Raw genomic sequence first — 22,480 nt, forward strand, 5'->3', positions numbered from 1 at the left:
TGAACAACACCAGCGAATCACAGACGTGCGGCATTGCCTAGTTCAGAACCTGTTTCACCTCGCTACTAAATCGTGTACCTGGCGCTCGGATATAAATAGATTATTTCAAGTGTCAGTAGTTCCAACAGATGGAAAGATAATGAATTTGCGAGTATGTATCAAAAACAAGCGAGAATGTAGCTGATATCGTTCCCTCTGTAGAAGCAATGTTATTATAAACGTATTTGCATTGTATCATTTTTGCTCTCCCTTCGTTCATGTTTTTAAAATAATGTTCGAGTGAAGAATACGAGAAGTAAAACTGCCAGGCTCTAACCGCTCAAGCGTGTGGTGTGAATCCATAGGCGCCGACTCCATGGGGCTTAGGGGGGCTCGACCCCCCCCCAATGTTAATGATGTGGGGGCAGAGCCCCCCAAATAGTTTTGCTTAAGATGATCTAATGTATTATTTTGCTCCTCTTGTAAAGTTTACTCTGAATTGTGCCACATGAACTTAACTTTAAATACACATTTGAAATGTTCTAGACCATCAACTTTGGGGGGCTGAGACCGCTAAACCATCAACTTTGGGGGGGCTATGACCGGAGACAGCAAAACACATGACTTATAACTATATACTAAGTATATAATTATTATTTACTGTTATACATATATTAATCAGAGACATAATGAATTTAGCCAATGACTTGTTAAAGACTGTTTGGGAATCCCCTAAAAGAATGCAAATATTTAGGAATATTATTGATGTGAATGAGAAGGCTGGCCATACTGGACTGCGACTACTTTGCCCACGTCGGTGGACGTTGAGAGCCTCCAGTATGCAACAGATCTTAAGGAACTATGAAAACCTTCCAATTTTCTTGAGAAATTTTCTGAAGAAGATTCTACTGACGCAACATTAAAATGTGCTGGATATCTGGAGACAATGCTTCACTTCAAGACATTTTTCTTTCTCTCCCTCTACTGCCATGTGATGGGTCCAATAGAAGAGGGAAACTGTAAAATTCAGTTTCCACGCATTGGTGCTACAGAAGTGGAATCAAAACTAAAATACTTGACTGACATCTTTCAAGAAAAGCGAATGTGTTTTGAGCAGTTTTGGCTGAAATTCACAGATGGCAAACCGAGCCTCGTTAAACCAGAATTGCCCCAGCAACGTCACATCCCTAAGAGACCTGAAAATCCTGATGCTGCCAAACATCACAAGTTCTACACTCCAAAATAGTATTATAAATCAATATACACTGACGTGTGTGACACAGCAAAATCATGTGTTAGACAAGGACATGAATCTACAGGACCACAAAAAGTAACAGCCGTAGAGAAAGAATGCATCTTAGCTGTGAACAGTTGCACAACAAACTTTCAGCAAACGCGAGAATTCTTTCGCAAAAATTTGGATGCCGATAGGCTCTCCTTACACATGTCCATGCTTGGTGATATCGCCAAAGAGAAGAAAGTGTTTCTAACTACCATGCGTGACATAAGGAAGTTTCTTTTGGAAGACACCACCCTCCAGGAGCCAAATTCATGATGGTCCTTCGCACTGCGCCGGTGACGACAGCCACAGTCGAAAAGTCATTCAGTGCTATTAGCCGACTAAAGACATATTTGAGATCTACAATGAGGCAGAAGAGACTAAGCAGCTTAGCGGTACTCTACATATACATCAAACTGTGCTTGATAATTTGGACCTGAGACCTCTCGTTAATGAGTTCATAAAAAAATAACCCACTGGGTAGAGCAACTTTTGCTTTATTTATAAATCATGTTCATATGTTTTTGTTGTGTATGTCAATTTATATCTTAGTGTACATGCTTTTTTTTAGTGCAAAATGAAATTTAAAAAGTAAAATATTGTAGCAAGAACAAAAAAGTAAAACTATTTTCCTACGATTTGTATTAGCATTTATGTAAATAATTAAATAAAACTGTTAAATATTCGTTATTTTATGGGTTATTTGCAACCCATCACATGTCTGTTGCGGACATTAAAACACACCCACGCCCTCGCCGGGACTCGAACCCGAGACCTCTGGATCAAAGCGGGTTGAGTCGACCACCCAACACGTTCGGCCACCGAGGCCGGCATAAAACTGTTAGGTTGGTCTCTTAATGTAAATAAGTTACATACTTTTCAATAAAAATGTTAATTGTTATCTAAAAAACAAATGAGCAGACACAATAGACGTAAAGAGACTTTGAAACATTTTCTAAACGTTTTTCATGTTATATTTAATTTGTATGAGGAATATAATAGCTGCTTAAAAACTGTCATACGAAGACGTAATTTTTATTTTTATAAAGAGAGGGAGTGAGTCATTCATTCATTTATTTCAGTGATCAGAGCCCCCCAATAACTTTGACAAGTCGGCGCCCCTGTGTGAATCAAACTACCGTGTCTCGGATATGTTCTGGGGCAAAACAATGTGGATCGGGGCCTGCTCCAATGTTTTAATCACTAGAGAGCACATTAACGTACTGAAAAGAACAACAAACTTAGATGACTTTGAAAAAGACGTAGTTTGTAGAACCGTCTTTGAATTTTACGATCGTGGCGAATTTCCTACTGCTAAAAAGATAACGTACTCCTTACGGGTTAAAATATCTTACAAAGGCTCTACAACTTCCGCCTTGAGAATATTGAAACAATTAGGCTTCAAGTACAGGAAAACCAACGACGGTCGTAAATTTCTGATGGAGAGAAGTGACATTGTTACGTCAAGGGCAAAATTCCTTCGTACAATGCACGAAATTCGAGTGTCTGGTGGTTCGAGACTAATCTTTTACCTTGACGAGACATGGGTAAAACAGAACCACACATTAAAATGTGTTGTTAACTCGTTAACGAAGAACTTGACAATGTAATACAATAACAATGGGCCGCTTGTGTTAAACATGCACAACACAGGAAAACGATTTTGTAAGGGAGATAGATCGGGACGAAATTTTGGACCCAAATATAATAAATTTGAAGGACGACACAGGGCGAAAGTATTGCGGTCATTGACGATGAGGACAACGACGCAGTTGTTGGAGTGACGAGGAGCCCCTGGCAGTCCCTCTGGCATAATCAAGTATGATCTTTTCTCCCACTAAGTTTAATATATGTTATGTTATCTATGTTCCGTGCTCTCCGTGGCAAGACGTTTCGCTCAACCACTCTGTATCTTTTCCGTGTGAGATTTCGACATGGCACCGCTGCAGTGCTATCGCCATATGCAGGAGATTTGACGCGCAGAATTTTGTTTTCTGTGAAGAGGAATTCTAAAACTTCGCTGATGTTAGACTTTTTTAAAATTTTTATTATTATTATTTCAGTTTTCACACCACATTCCGAAAACAATGTCTGTAGCTACATTGCAAAATACATTGTTTTCATATTTCTCCCAGAAAATAGCAGATTCCACTAACTGTCTGTCTGTGTGTTCCGTTAGGGTGGTGGGGCTTAAGAAGGTGAAGCTTTCTTTGATTTGTTTCATACTCTGAAATCGATTGTTTACTTGATTTACTACAATTTCTAAACGCAGTAGAAAAACCTATTTTCTTGCCTGTCGTTTACCCTTCGGCAACGCAATCAATGAAGAACTATTCAGCTAATGAAAGTTTTCTTCTAATCTGGTCATAGGCGTAGCTACGGGGTGTGCCGGGTGTGCCTAGGCACACCCTAATGGGCTGCTTTATCAAAGAGAATTAAAGACAGATAGCCTATTTCAATAAGAGGGAAAATAAGCGGCAGTTTGTAAGAAGTTGAAAATGTCATTACTTGGTACAAACGTGTGCATTATCGCTGATGAGACGAGTGTCTAAAGATTTTCTATTTTTTTATGTCAATGGAGAAAGAAGATATTTACTGAATTATACTCTGTACTACAGCGGTTTTCTTCTATACCTGTCACAAGACGTGTGAGAGAGAGAGAGCTTTCTCTTAAAACTAAATTCAGAGCAACTCAGAAGCAGGATAGATTGGAAGCCCTGCTCTTGCTATTTGTGGAACAGGAAAAAGCTTAGTCTATTGATGTAAATGAAGTTATTGATGAGTTTAAGAACATTGTACCGTTTGACAGACGTCTCTTGTTATAGATGACGTGTATTTTGATGTATTTGTTTGTAACATTTATGAACATTTTGTGTGTGTGTAATTTCTATGCAATTTGATTTTTTTCTACTACATATATTCAGAAATTTTCAACACTGTCATTTAGTGAATTTATATTCCTTTACAAACATCAGTGCAGTTAAAGAGCCAAGTGGTTGTGTTGCAAAATATGCTATTAAGAAGGTACACTTCGCAACATCTTATTTGACCGCCCTGAAAAATTTTAAAGTCCGGAATTCGTAAATTTTTGCAGCATAGCGCTTCAGAACCAACTAAGAGTAGCCAACTTTGCAACATTTCGTCTTCCTGAATGAAAACGCTCGTGATTTTTTTTTTCATTCTTTCACATTCCATACAGTAAAGATACCCTAAAGCAGTAATAAAATATATGAGTAGACAAAAAAATGTTAAGTAGAAATACGAATGTTGAAAATATTTCAATATTCTTAGTTCTGAATTTGAAAATAGGAAAATGTATGTGCATTGTGAAACACTGAACAGGTTCTCATCCACCTGGAAAAATTTGCGGTCACATTTGAATGCAAGGAGGCAAATTTATGATGATTTATGCGAAATGTTTAGTAAAGATACCTTGCACAACACCAAACGATTCTGCAAAGTGTGTCTTTACCTTGGTTCTTGGCGAAAGATGGTTCGAAACTCCGGCACAATGTTGCTTCAACTGAGATTAACGTGTTTTGCTGAAATTTCTTTTAGCAATCTCCTGGAGTAGTCGGTTAGGTGACAGCACTTTCGTTTTTTACTGTTTTCGTCAAGATCGAAACGTAGGTTCAAATCCCACCCTTTCCTTATTATTTTTTCCTCTTTATTTACCGAGTATGAACTGTTCTAATAACGTAATATAATATTATATGATATTACTGTAAATATTTATGCGATGCATGCTCAGTGGCGGCGATTGGGTTTCAAAACTGATGGGGCAAGGTGGGGGAGGGGGGAGGGCAAGGACAGTTTCTTTGCCTTGGTAGATAATGTTTAGCATAGTGCTGGGTCATCTGCCCCTCCACACTCCATAATCGTCGCCACTGTGCATGCCTCAAGTAATGCTTCTACTAATGTTTTTAATCTTTCAGTGATTGGTAGGATTTTAGGAAATACTTTTTCTTTCATTCAGCTGTTATAAGTTAACACATATTAAAACTTACATGTCAACTTTCTGCATCCGGAAATGCTGGACATAAATCGCATAAATATCAACGGAAATATCCAAGAAACGTAGATAAGCATTGTCAAAAAAGATTTTGCAAAGAAGTAGGTTTGAACTCATGACCTTCAATTCCATAAGCAAACGATCCCCCTACACCATACGGTTCACGTTATTTTATGCACTCGGTTCGGATTCCACTTTAAACTGTAGGTCCAGTCCCGATTAGCCTTACTATGCATAAAGTTGACTTAAAACACCAAATCAACCAATTCATCTCCTTTCAGAGTCTGTACTCTGTGTACTGTAGTGTAGTCGGCCAGCATCCGAAAATATAGTTCTTCTTCGCGTATACCAGAGTGTAATTGCATTTAATATTGTGACTAATTTTACTTTCAAACTACAGATTAAAGCGATAATAGTGTCCAGAAAAAGAACCTCAAAGTAGATCTTCACACAAAGTATTTTAATCCATTTCCAAACATTTCAGTTAAGTATAATATTATGCTTTTCCATTGACCGTATTTTCTATTCGTGAATTTGCTAAAAGGACCATGTCAAGAAATCTAAATATGTAAGTTTTGCTAGTAAATGCATTTAAAATGCACGAAACAACAGGGGAGGAGAAAAATAAACCTCAAAAATATGTAAGAATGCAACAAAAACTGTTAAAAATACTGACAAATAAACTAAAAGCCAAAAAAGGCTGAAAAATGCAAAAAAAAAATGTAAAATATAAAGTGTTTTCTGGCTCTAACTGAAGGGAAAAGGACATGATATCAGGTTTAGCATTGTTTTTAAGGGTCAGAAAAAAAGTTGATTTTTCATCAACTTCTGGACCCTAATTAGTAATTATGACCATTGAAAAAGTTGGAGGTAGCTTACTTAAAATTTTCTTGCTGAGGGATCGTATCGCCCATATCTCCTCTTCATAATAAAGAAAAACATCAAGTTCATATTTCGAAAATGACTTGGTGTTTTCCACCACGAAAATATGTTTTTCATAGTTTGAAGTTCGTTAGTATTATCTTTCAAGGTTTCCATTGTTTTAATTTCACACATATTTTATACTTCATAAGTTCCTCTCTTTTCATACAGTCTTTAGAAAAAAGCTGAAGTTTCTTGTCAAACGGGGTCTCGTTCAAATGACTGCTTTTCGCTCTCCTGTTCCTACTTTAAACAAACAACAAAATACTTCGTAACTAAACGATTGCTTGTTCAAAACACGGAATTTTTACACAATTTACAAAATATGACAAAACGCCAATAGACATGTTCATCATTTTTCCCTTTCAGCGTTTCTCGATTTTATCTGAATTCGTTTCCTCATGAAAATTGCCATGAGAAAATTATAGATATGACATTATGTGTGAATTGGTTTCTTCAAACTGGTAGCAAATTTTAACATGAGATACCTGGAGAAGAGGTAGCGTGCTTGATTCTTACGGTGGAGGTCGTAGGTTCGGTTCTCCACCTAGGCAGGATTTTTTTCATGAGTATATCGTTGGGTGTAAAGTTTATCCACCGTACTAAGAAGTTAACATTGGTCTCTGTATTTCACGAGAGGAAAGGAAATAGCAAGATAAACTTATTTCGATGATAGGAGGAAGTCACGTGCCACGTGGAATGTGCAGAATCAAGTTCCATAGACCTAAGTCTGTAATGGTGGTTCCGAATATCGCAAAGTTAGTGCGGAAAGTTTGTTACTTTCGTAACAAACTTTCTATTCGTACTCGTACTTTCTATTCAAAGAAGACAAACATTTTAGATACAAAGCAGTGAGGAATTAACGATCATTATAACATAACCCTACAGCTCTACAGCACCATGGCGGGCCTTGGCTTACCTACCGACTGCTGGTCTCCCTCCCACACTGTTCCTCCGTCACCTGTTATAGCGTGGAGGTCTTAGACCAGTATTGGGGTGACGGATGATCAGCCCGACGAACCCCCAACCGTTGTTGTAGGTCTTCTTGACCGGGTTCGCTCACTCACTCGGAGCTTCCCAATTTCCTCACGATGGTGGGTTGCCACCGACCCTATACGTAGGCCGAATAAATTCCGACCAGAGCCGGATTCGAACCTACGCCGTCCCGCAGCGAATTATATATAACTCATTATATAAATACTTATTAGTAGTTTCTTATCGAATCGGCCTTCGTCGCAATAACAATGTATTTATGTTAATAAGCGATTTACTATTAGTTTTAGACGCATGGTAGGATGGTGGTGAGGGGATTGACAACAATCATTACGAAGGAACGGACATAAAATTACCAATCTTGGCAATTTGAACTCATTAAACGCTCTCCTTCGTTACAATAATGCACTACATCACTACTTAACATAACTGTATATCTTTTCTTTAGTATATCGAAATCAAATAATCAATATTTTAGGTGTCAGTGAAGAACAAAAAATACATAACTTAAATAACATTACATTTTGCATCCTGAATACTTATATGTGATTTGTGAATTAATCATGATGTGTGCGTTAACACAACATATAAACAATAACTTGCGGGACGGCGTAGGTTCGAATCCGGCTCTGGTCGGAATTTATTCGGCCTACGTATAGGGCCGGTGGCAACCCACCATCGTGAGGAAATTGGGAAGCTCCGAGTGAATGAGCGTAACCCGATCGAGAAGACCTGCAACGGCTGGGGGCTCGTCGGGCTGATCCCCCGACACTCCAATTCTGGTCTAAGATCTCCACGCTACAACAGGTGACGGAGGAACAGTGTGGGAGGGAGACCAGCAGTCGGTAGGTAAGCCAAGGCCCTCACGGGCTGTAGAGCTATGGGTTATTATTATTATTATTATTATTATTATTATGAACAATAACTAAAAAAAAAGTTTTAACTTTAAATCCTGGAAATCTCCAACTTCTAAGGGGAAATATGCGCAAAAGGTACGTCCCTCAAGTGTGCATCGGATTCATTTTTTAAATATTCTAATATCAACGGTATCTGTTCAGCAAACAAAAGAAAGAAAGAAAGAAAGAGGAGAGGGTAGGATTTGAACTCGCGACCTTTCACGCTTGATGCAAAATAAGGATAGCAGCGTCTAACCAACTGCTCTACGTTAACTTAATGACGTTATACCCTTAAAAACATGTTGACGTTTATGAAGACTCCCACTTTCCTGTGTTTCAAGCACATTTTCTCGACAAGTCGTGTAAAATATGTGTTTTTGAGAACTGTTCGATATTATGCAAGGTATTGTAAATAAAATGTCGCATAAACTCCTCACAAATTTGCTTCCTTCTGCACAAACTTGCTGGCAATTTCCTCCAGGTGGAGAAAAACTCTATTCAGTGTTTCAAACCCCCCAAATTTCAAGTCGAGCAAGCATAATCGTAAATATCCTTCAAGGTTCTTTTTCCAATTTATTATATCTGTTTGATTGTGTATTATAATAGCGGTTTATTGTTTCTAAGTTCATGGAAAGTGTTAAATTGAAAACCTATCACCGCAGCGTTTATCGTCTAGTTGAAGGACCTACTCAAAGTTGGCTACTCTCACCTGGAGCTGAAGTGCAATGTTGCTAAGTTTACGATTTCGGCACTTAGAATTCTTTCGGGGCGGTCAAATAAGATGTTGCGAAGTGTACAAGACCTCATTTTTTCCTTTGTGCACACCCAAATATAAAGTTCTAGCTATGCCTAGGAATCTGGTGTTTCACTTTCTACTTTTCTAGTGATTAACATTTTCTGTTTGCAGTTGTAAGGACATAGAAATAAAATATATTTGGTTGAAAATATAATTTAACGCCGAAAGGAAAACTTTTGTGAACTATCGGTTTTTCTTAATTTATCATTCTTACTGCGCCCCGAAAGCCCGCCCACCCCGCATCGCGGCTGATGCGGGGGTGCTATTTACGCCACTGTGCTTTACTCTTTCGGACTGTCGTCAGTAAGTACCTGAAGAGGGATAAAGGTAGCCGGAGCGTGATGATGATCACATCACTTCCACTCTGACCAAGATCGAAAATGTGTGAAACCCCACCTCCATGGCATGTGGGAATGCCCAGGCGAAAACATAACTTTCATGTAGTGATAAGTATTATATCTGTGTGTCGAGGGCATTGGAGGGGGTGGGGGTCCTGAAGCCCGATACCAGCTTATGTAGTAAATTACTGTGGGAGGTTGTTTTTATCTTGGGAAAGTTGTTTGTTAGCTTGGTGAATGCATGACTGTAAACACGTACAATACAATAGCAATAGCTTGTTGTATAAAAGACACATCAACGATTATATAAACTGCGGCCGTTAGCCGGAACTGGTACACTAATGACTCAATTGCAACATTGTGTCAGCCCTTTGGCCTTCTTGAGGAGGAGTTCAAAATCGCCTGATTCCAAGGTCATCTCAAACGTGCTTTTTAAGTAACAATAAGTTACTGCCTCGCTCGGTCGAGTACAATGCTTTGATTTGATGGAACTGCGAATGAAGGCTACTAGCGACACCTGGATTGAAGCTCGAAGGTCGTGACATGATTCACACGATCTTATTTGCCAATGTTGACTTTTGTGGGTCAGTTTTAAAGCATGAAGTGAACCTAGTTAACGAGTATGTATTGCATTTTATAAACTCGTGTATGAACAAGGAAGCGTTTTGCTTAGTTGTCACCGGCGAATAGGAGGAAATGAACATGACATGAGGATGTGCTTGCATTAATGTGCGTTTTCGAATCTGTTCTGTTGGTGCATTTCTTCGCATAAAATGGGACTTATCAACATTAAGAGATCGACAGTTTGTGCATTAGTGTTCTGCTGTTTTGTGGTGATAGTGTGCGTAATTTTAGGAGTGTGTCTGGTGACTTACGATTCCAACGCAAAGGAACCGGTGTGGACGTCCGAGTATCGTTTACCAAATGACACGTATCCAGTTCATTACGATCTTTGGCTCTATCCCGACCTAAAATCTGGTATATTTTATGGTCGTGTAACTATTGACTTGGATATTTCTGCTGCACGAACTTTCATAGTGGCACACGCTAAAGATTTGGACATAAACGTTACCAAACTTGAGAATAAAGGAAATAGGGCAAGTGTTGATATAGAGAGGGCGTTTTATGTACGTGAGAATGAATTTTGGGTACTTCAATTAAAGGATGGAATTCCTGCGGGAAAATACAGTCTCTACTTTGAGTTTACCGGAAATCTCACAACAAGCCTTGTCGGGTTCTATCGCAGTGCTTACAAGGGTAATAGAGGACAAAGGTAAGAAAAGAAGATAAGACATTTATTTACTATTTTCTTTAAACTCTTACATAACTTTAATGTGTTGTTGTTTACAAAGTTGCCCCGTGCATAGATTTCCTCCTACATGAAATGAAGGCTCTTTTTACGATACTGTATGCGTTATCTTAAGCTTTTCAAATGGCAGAAAGATAAAACTAGCTATTTCGTTGTCAACCAAATGACCATGCTCCAGAAACTTACAATATGAATGGCATCAGTCTGTCACATTGGGGTACGCAGATTTTTTTCGGAGGAGGTTGGAATTTTATACCTGAGTTCTGGGGGAGATGCACAATAAAATATTTCGTAATTATAATTTTTAAAATTAGTTTTCGAAGTTTTTCAAAGACAGAAACGGGTAATTTTAAGAGGGTCTGAATTTACCACATTGCTTTCCCCGAGTGTTTTACTGCTTTCATTTAAAAAAAAAAGGATTTTCTCAAAATTTCGGGAAGGGCTGTAGCCTCATCAGCTCCCCCCGCGTACGCCAATGATCTGGCGTAATACATGTTCAAAGGCAAAATACATGCGCAGACGCTTAAAATATAGCTTTTAAACTTTATTTCCATATCGTGAGTAAACAGTATTTTCTTATCGAGAAGCTTACTTAACAAGTTGTGCTACAAAGAATATATTTTGCAACAAAGTCTCCAAAAATATAATATACTATAGTCTGTTATTTTTTTTAGAATGCGAGGACACCCATGTGCGGAGGGGGTGAACAACCCACAATTTGAATTTAAAATTTTGGGTGCGTCAGCACTAAGGCTATTTTGCACCCGTCACATTATACGGGGTCCAGCCCCTTATCGTTACAAATAACAACTCTAACGTTGCAGAACTAAAATCATAAAATATTAAAATCTTCTGACTTTCGTTAAAAGCTGAGGCTGTAAAGGAGCACTCAGCACACATAAGGACAAAAGAACAGGACAATACAAACAAAATTATACTGGCCATAGGGCCAGTCGCCAGACCCTCGTTAGTCTTCAGTCCAGGGTGTACTAACGTGGAAGTGAAGTTGACATTTAGGTGTACTATGTGAAAGGTCACCCCTTACACCCCTGAACAACCCACAAGTGCGTTCCGAAAGTCTTAACGAAACGAACGCATTCAACGAAAATGACTGGGCTCGTGAATCTGGTGAAACCAGTTATTTTACAGACGAATTGGACACACTAGGCGAAAGCGCAGGCGAAGTGTTTTTTTTATTTAGAGAAAGTTTCCGCATGGCGTCAGCAGAAGGAATGGAATGTCTTTATGGCAAAAATAAACTCTACTGTGGACACAGTTACTCATTTTAATCGCATTCTAAGATTGGTCAAGGCACACTCATCTTGTGCATGTTGCTTCATATCGGTCTCTGTTAAAACTAGTGCAGTTTGAATCCATCAGCACGCGCTTTGTCTGCAAGGAGCAGACGATTCTCACGGAACAAACCAGCCTCCTGGCCCGTGCGTTTGGTGAATCTCGTTCTTGCACGAAATGAGACTTTTGGGACAGCATAATGAAACTCACGAAACGTACGGAAGCACTTATGGGACAGCCAGTTACCATAATTCGTTTAACGCGTTAAACTCTTGCGACTTTCGGAACGGGCCCAATATCTACATGGTAAATAAAAGTCCCCCACCCCCCTTTTCACGTCCCCAGGAAGTTTTAGTCTTCTTCTTGGCGTTTAAAATTGCGCAATCATTAATCGGATTCATCTAAACAAACATAAATTATAGATTAACATAGAATTAAAGGGGATTTTCCTTTGTGTATATAATAAAGCGCGGAGATGAACCACATAATTGTCGCACCTTGTTTTTTCAGTCAAAAAATTGACTTATAGGGAGAACAACTTTCGGCCAAGAATTTAAGGGAGATTTCCAATTTTTGACATCGAATTTAAGGGAGATTTAGTCGCGACAAATTTCGCACATTTTTACCGTCACTGCATCAGTCCAGCAAATGTTCATGGATTGGGTGATATATTAAAAAGTCATTTACATTTTATATAATATACAGAAGAAAATTTTGCAAATTTGCAGTTTCTTAGTCCTAACTTGTATGTATTTGTTCACTGATGCTGAAAAATCAAGCAGTTTTTATCTTGTGCAAATTTCAAAACCTTACAACAACTATACTCATAATTAATTGCTGCCACTAGTTCTGATCTAATTAGTTCTAAAGTAATCTCTGACTTGTCCATTTGTTGCTCATCAGTAAAAAAAATCCTTAGAGTGCGGGAATTTGAGGCTGGAATGCTCAAAACAGAGCCTAAGATCTTACTAAGGATTGGCACATCAATTTGTTTCTTAAATCACTGAAAATATTAACCCATCGTTGGGTTAATCGTTCCTGTTTTTACTACATTCACGATTACACCCGACAAACGCTCAACGTGCAAGGTCTTACAGTCCATTTTTGAAGTTTTGTATGACTTGCTGAACTCGTATTATAGCGCGCGGAATGAATGGGATTTCGCGATCTTCACTGTCAATGAAATGTAACTGAGAAATAGAATGTCAATACGAGAGCAGAGAGGATTATATAATAATAATAATAATAATAATAATAATAATAATAAAAAGGCCGGAGTTCCTGGGAAATACCGGATAGTTGGTCATCTTATTTATAACCTTTTATCGCGTAATCGTCGCATCAGATAACAAAACCAATGATAGAGGCGCAGAATCGTCGGACACAGAAGATTAAATTTTTTAAGTCCGTACGCCGCAACACTAGAAAATTTGGTATCCTTGACCCTAGGTACCCCCTAGAGAAAGTGAAATATTTTGCATGGCATTTAAAGATTTTGTTGTTTATAAACGTTTTCAGTTAATTTTAGCTCGCGGAAATGTGTTATTGTGAAGTAAAGTGTCTGTTACCTTAGCGTGTTACTTTACCGTGAAGAACAACAATCCGAAGGTTTCGCGCAAGTAGTGAAGCACCCAAAACGACATTCTACAACAGCACGCTATAATTTTACGTAGTTAGGTTACCAATAGTTATTATCGACGTGATCTATCGTTTTTAATAATGAAAAGCGGCGAAAGCACTCCGAAATGGTAGGTTTTTGCTTACGTAGGTCATACTTTGTGATTGAATATCTCCGTTATTTGAGTTTTCCGCGCGCTGGAACTAATTTTATATTACGTAAAACATCAAAATCTGTCGATTAATATAAATTTCAATGTAATTCTCGAGGGGGTACTGTGGGTAAACGGCCTCGACAATTTTCTCAAGTGTAATATCTCGATTAGAAAGTTTTTAACAAACATCTTTTTGACGTGCCTATAATTTTAAAATCAAACAATCAATCACTCGAACAATGGTGTATGACGGGAAATCTGTCGAAGGTTGGGGCCACAAACAATAAATTCAACTCTGTTCTGACGGAACATCTCTTTTCTCACAGCAGGCTTGGGTTATATTTTTCTAAAGAACGTAAGCTGATTTCAAATGGAGCTGTATGGCTAATGTAGGTTTCCTTTCTTGTCTTCCTTCTTTTCTAATGCGACAGCGTTTTCACAAGAACTGAATGTGAATAAAACATTCAAAAATAATATTAATATGTAGTATATTACCAGGGGATATAAATATTTCGGAAGCGGATGCTCTTTAAGGTGGCACGCGTTGCACACCCCTAACGGTGACCAATCAAATGACGGGACTGATCGCAATGTACTTTCTAGTGAAATAGTTGACATATTTGATAAATAACAAATCATTCAATGAGATTACAGTTGGAAATATTTATTCATCCTTGCTTGTAAATAACTCAATAATTGAAGTTACGAATAGCAAAATCATGCCTACTCAGTACTCAAGATCAATGACACAGTGTGATTTTGATGCGAGTTTCAACAGTGTGTGGCATTTGAAATACGACATATTGTAAAATATGCCTGTGAAAATTATGATAGATTAACGTTATCAGATCAGTGAGAGATCAGATCTTGGTTAAGCTTGATGCCACTAAAATATTACACCTATAAAACTGGATCACGTAACATTTTATGCAGTGTCATCTCAAGCGATTCAGTCTGTTTTTTATTGTGCTCACTTGAGATAATACGACGTTGAAATTGAAGTGACTACAACAACTCAGTTCGTGGTTAGGTTTGGTTCTGACTGAACGATGCACGGGCAACTCTACTCTTGCGCTGTTTTGTTTGTGCTTCTACTTCTTAACGGAGTATTCTGTGCATCTAAATTAGCAACTTGTGGCAATGAAAAGCACGATTATCGATTACCGGAGGATATAATTCCTCTTGATTACGACGTTTATCTTCACCCAGACCTTACCACAAATGCAGAATTCTCTGGGAGTGTGAACATTACATTGGACATTCTTCAACCTAGAAATGACATATTCGTGCACTCAAAGCATCTCACAATCTTGGATGACACGATTCGACTTTTAGGCGTAGAAGATAACGAAACAAACTTATTCCAGTCGGTTTGTGAAGATGTGGAAAATGAATTTCTCGTTTTCAAGCCCAAGTCCGAGCTAGCTCCTGGACATTACTACCTGGCACTTAATTTTACAGGACCACTTGATAATGGCATCGTTGGATTTTATTCCAGTGATTATCCAGATGAAAATGGAAACAGAAGGTAAGAGATTTTCCAAAGAATCAAAATATTTTTCGTGTCACCGTACTGTGCTGTCAATGACTTCATGTAAACTGCAATGGATGACTTAGCAAACAACTTCCCCCACAATTCATTTATCAGGCAAACAGACCAGATCCTGCGTTGAAAACATTTCGGGTAAGCATTTAGCCCAGTCGATAAAGGTTTCATGTCGGGAATAATTCCATGAAAGCTGAATTTTGGTCAGTAGTTAGAACACTAGTAATAGTGCAAAATCCGAAAAGTCCTCGCCCCTTCCCGCGGTGCTTCCCCCCAACATAAATTTCGCAGATTCTCAGTTATTAGCCTATATCTCCGTAACCAATGATCTAGGCAGATAAATCTATATTGCTCAGAGTAAGTAGTGCATCTTTAAAGTGATTTTTCCCGAGTGTTCCATTTTAAGAAGGGATGCGCGGGACGGAAAATTTTTGGTTGGGACTATCTTGACGAGAAGTTTTGAAAACCCCAGCGTTCGGGAATGCAAAAGCTTCGCAGTTTCCCGTCCGAGCGCGGAAATATTTTGAAATTTCCATTCACTTTAAAAATCTCGAATTCTACCCATTATTTCCCCTTCAACTGATTGTTTTGGCACTTCTAGAATAAAAACTGGAAATTAAAACCAATTTCGGATACTTATATCTAATGCAAAAAGCATAGAACATTAGCTACTTTTAAACACTAATTTTAAGTATTATTAGCAGTATTTTAAAATTTAATTTTATTCAAACTGGCAATTCATAAACGCAATATCAAGAATAAAATAACATACTGTACTGTAGCCTTTACGTTTAAACGCAATCATTAAAGTACGCGTTTCATATTTTATTATTTTGAAAAGTCTCCCATTCGACCATCAATGAAGTTTACGTAGAAGTTAAATGATTTTATCCATACATTCAATGGAAACATAATCCAAAGTTAATGAAATTAAATGATTTTATCTATACATTCAATGGAAACATAATCCAAAGTTAATGAAAATATTGTCTGCACTTAACGTTCCACGAAACCTTGCTCTTATCTTCTGAAACTTTTGGGTCTACAGCATCGTTTCTCAACCTATGGGGCACAACCCACTTCTGGGGCCTGAGGTAGCGTTTGGTGGGTCGCAAAGTCTGGCTCGAAAATTTATTTACTGTCTTAAAAATCTATTATATTTAAATTACTATTACTTTCCAGAAAGTACAGTGAATTCAAATGGATTCGAGACCCATTCTCGCATTTGGAACGTTCGAACATGTTGTCAAGAGAACAACTGTATGATATCAAGTTGTGATTCTGGCATTAAAACTAAATTTTTAGATTCAGACTTAACAAAGTTTTGGATATCTTTAATATGTGAGTACGCTGAAATTTCCACGCGTTGTTTCAATCATTTCCATATTCTCAGCCATCTTGTCGTCTCTCTCAATACTCAGTTTTACATGAATACTAATTTCCCAATGTATAGCCCTTATATATACTTTCATCTTACATTCACTTACCAGTCACCTTCCGTTTCAATCGAAGATAAACACAGCTGGAGCTGGGCAACGTCATAAACACACGTGCGCGCGGCGGCAATGACACTCCGGATTGTGGGAAAACCCACCAAGGAAGGTCTTGACATTAGTGTTGCCCACGGGACGAGACGGGACAGGCTTTTAAAAATTCGAGACGAGACGAGATTGACCATGTGTCATAATACAAACGAATATTTTCGAGACGAGACAGCATTTCCACGAGACGAGACAGGCCAAAGTCTCGTCTCGTGGGCAACACTACTTGACATATGTCGCGGCGGAAATGAACCGATAAGAACCCTCGGCGCAAGGGACACGGACTTGAAATCTTTTAAGTTTCCTCCCGTCCATATCATTAAATTAATTTGGTGTGTTGATTTTCATTGGCATGTTCCATTTCGGATACAGAAAAATTATATTTAATGAGAATATTTTCACTTCAATATATTTGTTAATGAAAATAGCTACTCAAATTAAATTGACTTCGGTGCTCGTCCGCAAACCTCCAAATTTGGAGGCCGGAAGCAAACACGCCCTCGGTTTAGATAGTTTGATCGCTCACACAGTAACTGTCACGAAAACATTTCTTCTTATCGTTATGGAAAGTTGAACGGAAGGCCGTCTTTCCAGGTGGTTCCAAGCTCGAGCTGCAAATCGCTTCACCTTTCCGACCCTGACTCGAGAACGGCCCCACCGTTGTATTTCAAGTTTGGAGGATGCACGGGTGACAGTCCCCCTCTCAGCGGCTTTGATTTCTTACCAGTCCTGGAGACGAAAAATTTTCTCTTATCGCTGGTGAACCCCGAACGAAAAGCCATCTTTCCAGGTGGTTGCCAGTTCGGGCTTCAGGTCGCAAACTTCAGGTGAACCTCTCGCTGCCCGGTATAATTGACGCCAGGACCCGGTGGTTGTGAAACACTGGTGTAATGAAATATAAAGTCTTTCTCTTACTGTAACTGGATAGGACGTAGGCAGTAGACTCTCGTTACATCTCGGGCCTCCCCGATGGCGCAGTGGTAGCCTCGTCGCCTTGTAATCAAGGGGTCCCGGGTTCGATACCCGGTGGAGGCACACAGTACTATGTGCCTGTGGTTCGGCGGATCCCACTTTAAACTGTAGGTCCAGTCCCGATTAGCCTTACTGTGCATAAAGTGGACTTAAACTCCGTACCAGCTAACTGTAGACCAGGCGAACGAGAACAAGTTTCTGCGCAAGTAGTGACGCGAGACGGCTCCACGAATGAACACTGAGAGAAACGGGATTGTGTAATAGGCGACGGGAGTTTTCCCGATTTGCCCTTTCGCTATGCAGCGTTGCAAACTTTTGAAAAGGATAATACCGAACGCACATGGCAAACGGACCGTATTTTTGTCTCCAGGTTCGTACGATTGGTTTAAGAATTTCTTCGGAAATATTAGGAATAAAACTGCGAGAGCAAATTTCGACAAGTCGTGCATTTAGCGTACGGTCTAAGGTCTGGACCGTACGTCCGTACATGTACGGTTGGCAACACTGCGCTTTCACCACTCGATTTTCCTCCTCCTCCTCTGCCGATATGGGCGGCTCTGCTCTACAGTTAGCTGGGACAGGGTATGAAACATCAACTCAATCCAGGGTCGGCGCTACCGCCCTGGGCGGTGGCGGCAGATTCCGCTCCCTTTCAACCCCCTCCTTCATTACGCAGCAACGGGAAATTGAAAATCAATATATTCCTAAGTAAAACATCAAACTATAAAATAAATAATGAGTCTTGTTACGCTATTTATATACTATTAAGCACAAAAGATCTCGCTCAACCACAGTTAAACTTTAAAAAATGCGACACTAATTTTATATTATTATTATACTTTATGAAAACTCTCTCTCTCTCTCTCAAACGTATCTTAAATGTAACAAGTAACAAGTATTAGGAAAGAAATGAAGGCTTGACTTCATATGTTTACCGTTGTAGGTCTATGATATATGATTGGATTTTAAAAAGAATTATACATGTAATATTCCCGGATCTCCCGCTTAGGTGATCTAAGGTTTGAATTCTTTCCTGCGTTGTCCCCGCATAAAGCAGCTCTGGGGTTCATCCAGCTTCAAGTTAAAGGGTACCTCGGGGGCAACCCTGGGAGGTAAAGGCGGCCGGAGAGTGGTGCTGATCACATTACCTCCAAAATGGCCGAGATCGAAAATGTGTGGGGACCTACCCCCCACATCCCCTAAATGTGCCTTCATGACATGGTGTTATATGCAAGTGGAACTTTACCTTTGCATGTAATATTCTTTTTCGTATAATGCTTGCTATCTTGCATAAAATGGAAACAAGTGTGTTTCAGACATGATTGGCCTAAGATAGTATGTTTATTAGCCAGGAGCCCTGGCGTCGTAGCGCTGTGCTAATCACCCGGTCACGGAAGTCGGCTTGGAACAAATTTGCATGAGTGATTGGGTTCTTTCTGTTTTTCCTTGAAAGTGTTGTGCTTCGGTGTCTGTCATGTTCTGTGGTTCGTGGTGTGTGTATTTGTGAAGCGGGGTGTAAATAGCTAATGTTGTTTGTTTTTAATTACTCAGTACGACTGGTTTATTGAGGGCATGCTTGAAAGGAAATTGAATTTGAGGGTTTGCAGAAAAACTCTCTGTAAAAGAATAGAGGCAGACCAAGCCCAGCCCAAAGAAAATAGGATTTCCCAGCCTTATCAAGGCTGTTCGTGTTGTGCAAAGGCAAGAATCGGGAATACGCGAGACATTTCTGTGTTTCTGTGCTTCCACGCGAAGGACGTACAAGTGGTTAACAGGGCGTGGCTTTTCTTTTCCCGTATCTCCTCTTTGATCTATCTTCAGCAAGGAAGGTTTCGGCAACATTACCTGACATTACTGCTCTGACGCACTATCTGAACAGACGTGAAAAGTTAAAGGGTCACGTATTGTGTGCCTTTTCTGCCTGCACATTTGCTAAAGACTTGTATTTTGATCTACAGCTGAATGCTCATAAATTCATTCAAGTCTCGAACAATAATGAAATGATGAAAAAATTGCGATTTCTTCAAGCAAGAAAGCAAGAAAGTGGAATTGATCTACAAATAGATTTGTGACACAAATCAAGATGCAGGCGAAAGATTGCAGAAATACGGGTAAGTTTTTTTTTTAAAAAAAAATTGGAATTCATTGATGTCCACCAGAGCGCCGATCTCTGCTGGAAAAACAAAACAACAGCATATATGAACTGAATTTCTTCTGAATTCTAATGAATACTACTTATGTCAGGTATAATAGATAAGTGAATATAACTCTTTCTTAAGAAATAATTCAACCTTAGAGCGGATAGTAGTTGAAATTAATGTCCGTATTAGTTTGTTTTATTTTTTAAACGTGGAATTTCCATGGTTATTCTTATCTCTGTGTAATAACTTGCAGAAATTAATAATCTTTTGAGCAACTTAGTTGACAGTCTCCAGTTTGTTGGTTTTTCAAGCACTGAAAATTAGTTCATTATTTAACCTAACTATTTGCTGTTTTCGCATGAGTATAGGAAGAACAACATGCAAATATACAACTAAAGCAGTATGTTGTACAATTTTCTACATGTATATTAAACACAATGAAGTTACACACTTAAAAACGCCTTCAATATATTTTATATTTTTTGTTGTTTGAAAGAGCATTCCCTGACATTCGCTACGAGACTCTGCTGCAAGCGGCCCGGCGTCAGTGCTTGTCTTTCTTGGCGGACGGGGTCCATGACAGTCGGTAGAATCGGCTATTAAAATTACAGTTTTCATATTGTGTACTAACCTTGACTACAGAAGGTGTTCAAAATGTTGTCCCTCTGCTGCAACACATTCCTGGCATCTCCGAAGGAAATTGGCATTTACACGTGCAAGTTCGTCTACTGTAATTCTCCCGATTTCTCGTACAATACTCTCTTTTAACTCACGGATGGTGTGCTGATTGTCTTTGTATACTTTATTTTTTAGATTTCCCCATAAAAAAAAACGCAGGCTGACAAATCGGGGGACCTAGAGGATTTTTGAAACACCTGTTTCTTGGGAGAGGCGGCGGATAGATTTCCGAGGAGACTGTTCTAACCTTTGTCCTATCTCATCGAGTTTTTCCTCAGTAAGTGCACGTGGGTTTTTCTTTCCACTTTTATTCAGAATTGACCCTGTTACTCTAAACTTTTTTACGAGGTTTAATATAGTGGTCCTATGTGGAACGGGAACACCAGGAAATTTCGTTGCAAAACGTCGTCGCACTTCTCCACAATTCCTCTTTCCGAAGTAACACTCGACAAGATAAATCCTTTGTTGTAATGTAAACTTTTGTGGTGCCATATTAAGCCACAATCTTCAACACATGGACACAACACAACACAACTTCCGAGGGAGGATTATACTGGCGTCAGTCTGCAACGTCAACAGAAAAGGAAAGAGAGCGAAAAAAACAGACTGTAGCGTGCGACTGTCGCGGACCCCGTTCACCGGCATAGACAAGCTCTGACGCTGGGGGCCGCTTGCCGCCGAGTCTCGTAGCGAATGTCAGGGAATGCTCTAGCTAACCAAATTCCACATGCCTTCTCTTCTGCCTCCTTCTGCATCTCCCATCTTCATATATTTGTTTTTATTTGTGTTCATTTCCAGTCCTCCTTCTCTTCTAACACTTGATAACTCTCTTCCATAGCTTATTTATTCCTTGCTATTAATGCTACATCATCTGCATATGCTACTATTTGTGTTAGTCTATTTAATATTGTTCCTCCAGGGTTGATTGGCAGTTGTCGGATTACTTTTTCCAATGCTAAATTAAATAGTATTGTAGAAAGTAAATCTCCCTGTCTCAGTCCTTTCTCTACTTTAAACATGTTTGTCATTACCTGTTCAACTCTGACTTTACATTCCATTGTTTTCATTGTCATTTTTGTCAGTCTTATCAATTTCCTTGAGATTCCAAACTCTTCCATTATACTGTATACTTATTTCTTTCCAGGCTATTGTATGCTTGTTTAAAATCGACATATAGTTGGTGCAGTTCTTTGTTATACTCATAAAACTTCTCCAGCACTGGGCGCAGTAAAAATATCTGGTCCAATGTAGAGCGATTTTTTCTAAATCCTGCTTGGTAATCTCCCATTATTCTTTCCATCCAATTTTTCAATTGTGTTGCTAAAATTTTACCAAATACTTCATAAGTTCCATCCAGTAGTGTTATCCCTCGATAGTTTTCACACTTTGCTTTATCCCCTTTCTTATGTATCGGGCATATTATTCCTATTGTCCAGTGTCTGGGCATTTCTTCTTTTATCCAAACTTCTTCTATCACTTCATATATATGGCCTTCTGCACTTCCTCTCCACCATATTTCAAGAGCTCCGATTCTATGCCATCTTCTCCTGGCACTTTATTATTCTTTAGAGACTTTATTGCATTTTTTACTTCTTCTAAACTTGGTACTATCCCTTCCTCTTCTTCCTCCTTTTTTTATATATAGTATGCATATATATAGTTTTATGTAATACATGTCAATTTACACAAATTGTCCCTGAAAAGCAATATCATTCTGTGAAATTATACAATACATAAATAAAGGTGGATTATGATTATGAATTCTGATTTTTCTTATCTCTACATTCATAAAACATGTATGAAAATTGTTTTCATTCTTTGTAGGTACATTGCAACTTCAAAATTTCAACCGACATATGCCCGAAGAGCCTTTCCCTGTCTCGATGAACCATCTTTCAAATCCAATTTCACAGTGAAGTTGGTGAGGCCTTCTTCTGAATACATTGCCTTATCTAACATGAATCAAGAGGAGAGCTAAAATATTGCTACATATTTACTGATTACCTCTCCGAGA

General features: G+C 38.9%; 1 protein-coding gene across 1 annotated transcript in view; it reads left to right on the top strand.

Moving 5' to 3' along the window:
* The first annotated feature begins 9,711 nt into the window (after positions 1-9,711).
* Positions 9,712-22,480, top strand: part of LOC146003379 (glutamyl aminopeptidase-like) — a 69,090-nt gene continuing 56,321 nt past the window's right edge. Inside the window, 3 exon segments of the mRNA XM_083141660.1 lie at positions 9,712-10,487; positions 14,634-15,116; positions 22,291-22,450. Coding sequence (XP_082997786.1) covers positions 9,988-10,487; positions 14,634-15,116; positions 22,291-22,450 — 1,143 coding nt within the window. The 5' untranslated portion in view covers positions 9,712-9,987.

Source organism: Lepisma saccharinum, chromosome 20 (assembly GCF_977018435.1).
Source record: "Lepisma saccharinum chromosome 20, izLepSacc3.1, whole genome shotgun sequence".
NCBI classification, from domain to species: domain Eukaryota; kingdom Metazoa; phylum Arthropoda; class Insecta; order Zygentoma; family Lepismatidae; genus Lepisma; species Lepisma saccharinum.